Genomic DNA, 10242 nt, shown 5'->3' with positions numbered 1-10242 from the left:
CCCTCAATTTTATGGAGGGGACGGTGATGTTAGGGCTTTGAGAAACTGAGTTACGGGTCTCTGGAAGTCAGGCTATTGATAGAAGAAAGCTTCTTCCTGGGGCGCCTGGGTGGCTCAGTGGGTTAAGCCGCTGCCTTCGGCTCAGGTCATGATCCCAGGGTCCTGGGATCGAGCCCCGCATCGGGCTCTCTGCTCAGCAGGGAGCCTGCTTCCTCCTCTCTCTCTGCCTGCCTCTCTGCCTGCCTCTCTGCCTGCTTGTCATCTCTGTCAAATAAATAAATAAAATCTTTAAAAAAAAAAAAAAAAAAGAAAGCTTCTTCCTTATAAATCACCAGAACCTTTGTAAACTGAGGGAGATTCAGGTCCTACAGGATTGTGATCTCTATGAGTTAACTGTTTGTTTTTCCTTTAGGGCAGCCCAGAGCGTCTGAGGAATGTTCCATGTATCTCGTGGGGGGGGGGGGTAGTTGTGGGGTGTCAGCTTCTGCTTTGTCCTCAGCTTGCCTTCTGTTCCCTCATCAAAACCATCTGCTCAAAAAGGAATCAGGGGGGCGTCCTGGGTGGCTCAGTGGGTTAAGCCACTGCCTTCGGCTCAGGTCATGATCTCAGGGTCCTGGGATCGAATCCCGCATCAGGCTCTCTGCTCAGCGGGAGCCTGCTTCCTCCTCTCTCTCTGCCTTTCTCTCTGCCTACTTGTGATCTCTCTTTCTCTGTTAAATAAATAAATAAAATATTTTTAAAAAAAAGGAGTCAGGACACAGACTGGTCGGGCGACACGGAGGGCTGGGCGGAAGGAGCTGGTGAAGGCCCTTCCCACCTAGGCCGACACAGCCTCTCGAACCAGCTACTTGCGGGGGTGACTCACTGCGGCAACTGGGACTCAAGACACCAGGCCCTCCTCTAGGTGCCCCAGGGGAATGCCCCACACGGCCCTGCCCTCTGGGAGCTTTTATTCAAGGCCATCTCCCTCCACAGCCCGGGCAGCCATACCGGGGGCAGCATACCAGGGTCTGAGGTGGGTTCGCGCAGCCTCCCCTCAGGGAAGTTCTGTGTTGGGGCGGGAGGCTCGGAGCCAGCAGCCCCAGGGCCTCGGGCCTGCTTTATTGGTTTCAAATACCACTTGACTACATGAGGGAAAATATGAACTCAGGAAATAGGAGAGAGCAGAGAAACGCAAAGGACAAAACCATCCAGAAGAACCCCGGGGAAGGAAGGGCCCTTGCATAGCCACTGAATCCTTGGCCACATGGCCCTTTTGTCTATAGGACGAGAATCAATGTATGTCATCTCTGCTGGGTCATTCCATAATGTCACAGCTCGCCCGAGACTACCCAGGACTAGCCGGATCCCGAACCCTCCTTTACAGCAGATGGTGCCGCTCCCTGTCTTCGGGTCCCTCCATCCTGTCCTCCAGTAATCCTGCTCTCGGCAGGCGAAAGCACCCGGAGCACCCTACTGACCCCGACGTGGCTCCGCCTGCTGGCCATCACCCCACTGTTGGGACCCATCAGTGGCGCTTGTCTAAGCCGCCACTCCCACCTGCCCAGAACACCCTCCGTCTCTGCTCCCTTCTTACCTCATAGTTGCTGCTCTTGATTCCCCGAGGACGTTTGAACACTGGAGGGCTCAGGGGGCCATGATCTCAGTTCTCCCCTCTTGTCTCATGATCTCCTCCTGCCCTAGACCTTTCCGAACCACAGCACTGGCAGCACCCCCAAGTGTGCCCCCAACCCAGATTCCGGGGGCCCTGGGTGAGCCTTAGGTATATACCTGCTGACTCAAGGGATGTCCATCTGTCCTCTCCATCTTACCATGCTGGACCACCCGTGCCTTGGCTCGGCCTCCTGCAGCCTTCCTGGTCTCGGGGACGGCAGCGCTATCCTCCCTCCAGCAGAGCCTGGGACTCCGGCTCCTTTCATTCACACTCACGTCCAGCCTGAAAACACACCTGTCCTCACAGCCACGCATAAACCAACACGCCTGCCAGCAGCTGCGTCACCAGGCTGGTTCAAAGCCCTTCTCTTCGAGCCTGGATTATTCCAGAAGCCCAGTTGCTCCCCCAGCTTCCAGCTCTGCCTCAGTTTTCCCCAGCAGTCACTGCACCTTCCAAAACCCGTGTCCCCGTCTGCACAAGGCTCTCTGACACTTCCTAGCCTTGGATCCTGGCACTTCGTGATCCTCTAGCTCCCCATATGCCCCATCTCTCTTGGGATTTCTGCTCTCGTGTCACCCTGAGCCCCTACATGGACTCCCACTCTTTTCCCTTCTTAGACCACTTTATCATCTGCCACACAATCTATCCCATCAGACTAGTTCGAACCTACTAGAACGTGAGTTCCATAGAGATGGGAGTGGTCACAGCTTGGTAGCTGTAGCAAGTCTAGAAGAGTCTGGTCCTTGGAAGACACAGACAATAAACACACTGAACGGAGGAATCAAACTACTGGGCTCGTGGTGAGGATTCGACAGGGTAACCGGCTGTCACTATGTCCATGGAAAGTTCTGTAAGAGGAATTGCGGGGTCAGAGAACATGAGCCTCTCTCAGAGCAGCTTGTTATCTCCTTCAGAGAAAACAGACAAAACACACCTCTGACAATTTAGGACAGGAGATTCCCCTCATCAGGTCATTCAAGATCTACTGACTTGAGGGGCACCTGGGTGGCTCAGCTGGGAGTCCGACTCTTGGTTTCAGCTTAAGTCATAATCTTGAGGTCGTGAAATCAGCTCCCCCTACCCCCCGCCCCGTGACATCTCCACGCTGGGTGTGAAGCCTGCTTGAAATTCTCTCCCTCTCCCTCTGCCCCTCCTCCTGCATGCAAATAAATTAAAAATCATTTAAAAAACCCAACAACAACAACTATAGACTCAATAGCCATTAGGACACCTTGCAATTGTTTCCATACTGACTGAATTACTTGCTAATGTACTGGGTTGAATAGAAACCCATGTTCACCTGGAACCTCAGAATGTGACCTGATTTAAAAAGGTCTTTGCAGGGGCACCTGGGTGGCTCAGTCAGTTAAGTGCCTGTCTTCAGCTGGGGTCATGATCTCAAGGTCCTGGGATTAGGCCCCACACTGGGCTCCTTGTTCAGTGGGGAATCTGCTTCTCCCTCTCCCTCTCCATCTGCTTCTGAGGCTCCACACCCCCCCACTACTTCTGCTTTTTCTCTCACTCATTCTCTCCCTCCCTCAAAAATAAATAAATAAATAAATATCTTAAAAAAACAACAACAACAAAAAAAATAAGAGTCTTTGCCTGTGTAGCTGGTTAAGATGAGATCATACCAGATCAAGGGGGACCTTAAATCCATGGACTGGTGTCCTCATCCGAGAGAGAGCCGCACACAAGGCAGAACACAGGGTGCAGCCAGAGGCAGAGACTGGAGAGGTTCATCTACAAGCCAAGGAAAGCCAAGGACTGCCAGCTATCACCAGAAGCTAAGAGACAGGCACGGAACTTCACCTGGGTTTCAGACTGCTAGCTTCTGGAACGATGACAGAATAAATTTGTTGTGAACCACCTGTCTGTGTGACTATGCGATTTTCTACAGCAGCCCTGACAAACTAACTAGTCAGGAAGTTTAAGGTTTGTTTTTTGTTAACTTCCAGCCTTTTGCGAAGTATCTGGAAATCTGGGTCCATTTCTACAGAGACAGTTCTGGTTAAAAGTTTTGTCAACCTTGGGACGCCTGGGTGGCTCAGTTGGTTAAGCAGCTGCCTTCGGCTCAGGTCATGATCCCAGCGTCCTGGGATCGAGTCCCACATTGGGCTCCTTGCTCCGCAGGGAGCCTGCTTCTTCCTCTGACTCTCCCTTCCACTCTGTCTGCCTGTGCTCGCTCTCTCTCTGACAAATAAATAAATAAAATCTTTAAAAAAAAAAAACCTTTTAAAAAAGTTTTGTCAACCTTACTTCAGGGACCCCCTTCCAAAGGCCTCCTCCTGTGACCGAACGTAGAATTTGCCTTGAATATGGCTATCCCTGGCTTCAGGTTCCCAGCAAATGTTATCCGCCAAAATGTGCTTTTCCTCCAAGAGCTGTAAGCTCTGACACCAGACACTCTAACCTTCCCACTGCTCTCTGTCCTCCTGCCCACTGGCTACCCTAATCCAAGTGACTGCCACCTCCCCAAGTCCCCGGAGATCACCCTTCAACTGCTCTGCTCATTTCTTACCTGCCCTAGGCCACCCAAGACTCAGCAGCCCGAGGAACCTTTGTAAGTTACAAACCTAACTACTGTCACTCCACTGATGGAGAACTTTCTGCAGCCTCCAGGGCTCGCGAGTCAGGTTCGAGCATGTCTGTGACGCAGAGCAGATGGAGTCACACGGCAGTGCAGCTCACAGGAGACCCTCCCCAGTTCCTTCTCCGGGGACCGAGACCCTGTCTCATCTGTCTTCCTTCTCCCTCAACACTGAGTGGACAGGAGCAAGGGAGCATCATGGCACCTGCTCTCTGGAGAAGCAGGCCAAGTGTTCTGGAAGGTACTCAAAAGAAAAAAAAAAAAAAAAAAAGACAAAAGTCCTCCACAATTATATCCGGGGACATGAACTGGGATGAAGAAAAGAATCAAGTCTTGACAAATCGAATCCCAATCGTGAGGCCTAGTGTGCCAGCCACAGGGTGCAGAGCTGGGGGTGTGAACACAGAACACAGCATGTAGCCACTTACTGAAAAAAAAAGTCAACTTTAATTGTAACTGACCAAACTGTCCAGGAATGTCTCCAAACTGAGCAAAAGAAACACGATAAAATTCTCTATTGAAGAAACCAAGTTTTGGCCAGCCCCGGGGCTTCGGAGGGTTGGGCCGAGAGCAGCCTGCTCCTGGGGCCGGTTCTGTCCCCCACACCCGTTTCTCGCTGGAGAGGAGGGCTGGCGACAGGGAGGGACCTGTCCCTCGCCTCCTACCACACTGGGAACTCTCTGTACAAAGTCACTGGTGGGGTGTGCCTTTCCTCCCACCCCATTCCTGTCTGAAAATAAATGGAGACCCTCTGGGCATCGTCTCGAAAGCCAGGGAACAAGGCGAGGCACCCCAGTGCCCTCCGGGACTTTCAGCCAAAGCTTTCCTCCAGTCCGCTCAGCTGGTGTTCCCAGTGCCCAGAGGAGGGAGGAAATAAAATAAGCACTAGAGAAAACTCAAATGCCCCATCATCTCCACAATGCAAGTCACATAGCAGAAGGAAAAATAAAACTGCCCTAACAAAAAGGGCGGGCAGCCGGCCCTCAGAAGACACGCTCAAATTCCGTCTGGTTGGTGGTGGCGGGATTGCGGCTCTGGTTGGTGGACTGCTGGGTGATCTGGCTGCCCTTCCGGCGTGGCGGTGCCAGATACTCGAACATGGACGTCAGGTGCGTGGAGAGCATGCCCTTGAGATCTGAGGGCATGGGGTCGGACCAGAAGAAGTCGTGGTTGAGGGCATCGTCACTGTCGATGCGCTGTGCAGGGTCGAGCACCAGCAGCTTATCGATGAGGTCCAGCGCGTAGGGGTCCCGCACGTAGGCCTTCAGCCTGTCCTTCACCTTCCGTTTCTGTCCCTTAACCAGGTCCAACTTCTCAAACAGCTCATACTTGTCCACGTTGGGCCACACCTGCGCAGGAGGCATGGAGTGAAGGTGGTGTTAATTCAGGGGGTACGTGGCTTGTCCCCTGGTTAGGCACCCGAAGGGACTAAAACTTTTCCCATCGGATGCTCCCAGACCACCCCTGGAGGGTGAACTTGACCTCTCCAAGGTAAAAGCAGCAGTGACCGTGTAGCTGGCACACAGCAAGCGCCACGCCTTTTATACAAGCACCTGGCATACGCCCACCAAGCCTGACGCAGGCGTAGTTGTCTTCCAGAAGAGAAACTGCGCTCCGAGGTGAGGGATTCAAATGCCCTCCCCAAGGCTGCGATCTGTGATGGGGGCAAGACTCAAGCATAGCCCGTGTGGCTCTAAAGAGCAGGCCCTGTCCCACCACCAGCCACCTCTCCAGAGCTGTCCTTCCATTCCACTCCCCACTCCTCCCTTGCCAGGAGGACTTCCGGATCTCTGCAGCCTGCGGGGCCCAGGGGCCCAGGCAGCCTGGCCACGCACCTCAGGGGTGATGGAGCCACAGAGCTGGCTGATGAGGGCAAGCTGGTGCTGCTCGGTGTTGCCCTGCATGATAGGGCTGCGGGTCCACATCTCCGCCATGATGCACCCAGCTCCCCACAGGTCAATGGGGGGGCCGTAGTCCCGCTCCCCTGGGAAGAAGAGCGCACCAGGAGGGCCCCTTGAGCCCGAGGGCCTCCTGAGACGCAATGCCCCGGGGCCGGCGGCTCAAGAAGCCCTGGCAGTGGGGGACTGAGGCCGGGTAAGTGCCCAGCCCCTGCCCCCCTCCGCCCGCTCGGGAGTCCTCACCGAGCAACAGCTCCGGGGGCCGGTACCAGAGTGTCACCACACGGTTGGTATAGCGGTTGGGCTGGCTGTTCTTGGCCAGGCTGAAGGCCCGGGCCAGCCCAAAGTCTGCCAGCTTCAGAACCCCATCGCGAGTGATGAGCACATTAGCTGCCTTCATGTCCCTGTGCAGGATCTGCGGGAAGTGTGAGAGGGCTCAATCAGGTCTCCAGGGGCTCTCAGTCACATCCACCCAGCAGTGGGAGCCTAGGCCACCCAAGCCTCAGTCCCTCTTTCCCCACTCTGACCCCCACCTTGTTTCTGTGGATGTAGTAGAGGCCGTTGAGCAACATCTGCATGACCTTCTTGATCTCGGACAGTGTGAACTTGACTAAGACATTGCTCAGCAGCCCAGCAAGGTCATGCTCGCAGAAGTCAAACACTAGGTATATACTGCCTTTGCAGCGGTTATAGGGGGAAGCTGAGATGGGAAGAATGGGGGGAGTGAGAAAAATAAAGTAAAAAATCCCACGTGCAACTCATTTTCCCACCACCAGCTTCTACCCCTCCAACCCGTGGACACTTGGGATATCCGGCTGCGCATTCCTTCACTGGAAAACTATTTCCTGAGTGCCTCCTCTGGGGTGCTGAGGCAGGCCCCGGGGCAGAACAGCTACGATGAAGGGACCCAAGAGAGCGGTCAGAGTTGGTGTGTCTGGGTTAAGAAGAGGCAATTTAGGTGTGTCCACTTCCCAACTTTGCAAACAAAGCCGTTAGGCTGTAATCTCATTTTCCCCATCTGGAAATGGGGGCAAGATCCATACCACTTACCTTTGGTTCGACAGATCTCAATCAAGTTGACCACATTCTCGTGTTTTAGAAGTTGGAGGATCTTGATTTCCCGCAAGGCTGTAATGGGGAACTGGGTGGGAGAAAGACAGAGGGGGTCAGAGGTGAGCAAGTGAACTATGAACCAACGAACAAGCCATGGGGTCCGTATTAAGAGACAAAAGTGGGGAAAAAAAGAGTAAAGTCATGGGCTCTGAAATCAACCACCTCAGACATTTTATCTGTAAAATGGGTATAAGAATAGTATATGACCCTCAAGGAGTTGGTTTGAGACAATAAAACGCAACAATAGGACTTGACACACAGGCTTCACTACCAGTCACTAAATGTTCCACAGTTTCTTCAACCTTTAAATTTTAGCTGTATGCCTGTATTTTACTAGGTGGTTAACAAAAACAGCTATTTAAAGTAACGTCCTTGCTAAGAAGCAGGTCTCTGGGAAGCTGGACTAGGGCTAAGGCGGGGCAGCTCCTTTTCAACCGAGTACAAGTCACCCTCTTAAAGTCGTCGCGTGCGATTTCTTTTTACCTTACACAAAACAAATGCTAAGGACACAGCGTTAAGCACTGTTAAAGGCTTTCTAACTTCAGAAACCAAGGCGGACTCTGCAAGAATGAGCTCCCCCTCCTGGCCCCAACCATATTTACCTAAGAATGAAACATCAAATGCTCTAAAACACTTGTATAAAAAAAATTCAATTTAGAACTCAAATCCTCTGGAACACAGAAATTTCCAAACTACCCCCCCCCCCCCACACACACACTGATTCTCCAGGCGAGAGCCCTAGCAGGAGCAGGGTGGAAACCCAACCCCGTGCCCAGGGGAGCTGGCAGGCCCGCCCACCCGGCCCATACTCACCCCCTCCTTCTCATTCTCCATCAGCACTTTCTTCAGAGCCACCTTTTTGCCGGTCTTACGGTGCTTTGCCTTAAATACCTCCCTGCAGGCCGAGAGGGGGACCCAAGAGGATTCATCAAGTCGTTTCTGCAGGGCCCGCCCCTCCCCCACCAGAGGAGGAGGGCAGCAAAAAAGGATTCCCCGGGCGGGGCTGGGCCGGGTACCCAGGGCACTCCCCTACCCTGCCACCCGCTATCTGCAGTCCTTCTCCGAGCCTCTACTTCCTTCCCTCGGTCTCCTCACCCAGGCCTCTCTCGGAGAGCTCGCTCCCCTCACAGGCTCCTCTCTGCAACCCCTCCCCGCCCCCCATCACGGGCCTCAGGCTCCTCCCAGCCAGCCGGCTCCGTCAGGCCCTGGCGGGCTGCGGCGCGGCCTAGCGAGACCAAGGGACACGTCTGGTGCTCCGGGGCTTCCCGACCAGCTTGGGCCCGGCCCTGGGAATCCCGACGATGGCCCTGAGGAGTGCAGGCTCAGGGTTCCCGATCCCCCCCCCGGGGGGCGCAGCCTTACCCGAAGGTGCCTTGGCCGATCTTAGCGAGCTTCTCGTATTTGGTCACCTCATCACAAAAGGGGCACTCCACCGAGTCGTACTGCTTTGCCATGGCTGCCTCCAGCGCGCCGCCTCCGCCACCGCCGCCGCCGCCACCGCCGCCGCCGCCGCCGCCTCCGCCCCCAGCCGCCGCCGCCGCCGCTGCTCCCGCTCCGGGCCCCGCCACCGTGCTCCAGGCCCCTCCGCGGCCGCGCCACTTCCGCCTCCACAGCCACTTCCGGCCTCGCGGCGCCGACCCCGCCTCTTCCGCCCGCCGCCCGCCGCCAGGCCCCCTGGGACTTGTAGTTCCCGGGAGGCCAGGAGGAGCCGGAGCTGCAGAGGAGCCTCCGCCGCCGCCGCTGCCCCCGCCTCCGCCGCCGCCACTGTTGGTGGCGGCCCCGATCGGGGGCGCGGGGAGCCGGGGCGCCGGGGCTGGGGCTCGGGGCGGTGCGTCCCGCTGCATCGGCCCGGGCCGCCGCTGCTGCCGAAGCCGCTGCCGCTCTGGCGCCCGATCCGGGGCCAGCCGCAGTGCCCTGCTCCTCCTCCTCCGACGGCGCCGCCTCCGCCTGGCTGCGCGGGGCGGCGGGCGGAGGGGCGGCCCCCGAGCCGCGGCCTGGGGGCTCCCTGGCCGGGCCCGGGCCCGGGGCGGCCGGGCGAGGGGGCGAGACGGGAAGAGCCGACGAGGAGGCGGCCCAAGAGCCCGGGAGGGGGCGCGTTATAAAGGGGGAGGTGCCCCGGCCTCGCCCTCCCCTCCCCCTCCGCCCGCCCCCTCCCTCCTCCCTCCCACCCTCCGCGGCCGCACCTGCCGCCGCAGCCGCCGTCGCCGCCCGCCCGCTGTCCGCCGGCCGCCCTCGGCGCGTCACCGCCCGCGGCCCCTCCTCCGCCTTCGGAGGTGGGGCCCCGCGCTCGACACCTGGCTGCGGGGCGCTTTGCCGCGTGCCTCAGTTTACCCCCACATGTCAGCTGCCGCGGAGAGCCCTCTCCTCCCCGGCTCGGAGTGTCCCTCCACAGGCGAAGGCGGGAGGCGCCGAGGGAGCGGCCTCGGGTCCTGGGAGGAGAGAACGGCCCCCGCCGCTGCCTCCCCGGGCCCCAGCCACCCGCCGTTGACATGGCAACCGACGGCCGCTAGGGGGCGCGGCGACACCGGAGGCGGCGAGCGAGCAACGCCCGGGCCTTCCAGCCCTAGACCCCCTGTTTTGTGAGAAGCAGGGATGAAACCCACAAGGAGTTCCATCCCCGCTGAGCTGCGCCGAGCTGGTCAATCCGGGGTCTGTAATCACAAAAATGGCTAGCATTTACCCAGAACCCCTGTGTGCTCAGGGGTTCAACACACAGGGCTTCTGGGTAGATGCTAGCTGAATCCTGCTGAATCAACCGCCCCATCAATAGATTAACCAGCCCATTTTACAGAAGAGGGCATTGAGGTTCAGGGAGGTGAGGTCATTTGACCAAGGTCAGAGTGACAGCGCTGGGACTGGAACCTAGTCTCTCTGATTCTCAGGAGGAGTCTCCTGAGTCAGGCTATTTACAGTCTGGCCAGGGGCATAGCCATGGTGCTGTTTGAGACCTGCCAGCCCTATGCCAGGCACCAAGTCCCCCACCCATC

At 56.9% G+C, this 10242-nt stretch overlaps 1 protein-coding gene across 1 annotated transcript; it reads right to left on the bottom strand.

The window, feature by feature from the left end:
- Positions 1 to 4672: 4672 nt before the first annotated feature.
- CDK9 (cyclin dependent kinase 9) lies at positions 4673 to 9415 on the bottom strand. The gene is made up of 7 exons (XM_082695672.1): positions 8618 to 9415; positions 8069 to 8150; positions 7193 to 7283; positions 6676 to 6842; positions 6386 to 6557; positions 6080 to 6228; positions 4673 to 5593 (listed from the first exon to the last, which is right to left on the bottom strand). The coding sequence occupies exons 1-7, from the start codon at positions 9097 to 9099 to the stop codon at positions 5228 to 5230; spliced, it is 1509 nt and encodes a 502-aa protein (XP_082551798.1). The 5' UTR covers positions 9100 to 9415; the 3' UTR covers positions 4673 to 5227.
- Between the last annotated feature and the right edge of the window lie 827 nt (positions 9416 to 10242).

Source organism: Mustela nivalis, assembly GCF_964662115.1.
Source record: "Mustela nivalis genome assembly, chromosome: 13".
Taxonomy (NCBI): Eukaryota; Metazoa; Chordata; class Mammalia; order Carnivora; family Mustelidae; genus Mustela; species Mustela nivalis.
The sequence above is the reverse complement of the archived record's forward strand: the minus strand, read 5'-3'. Positions and strand labels throughout refer to the sequence as shown.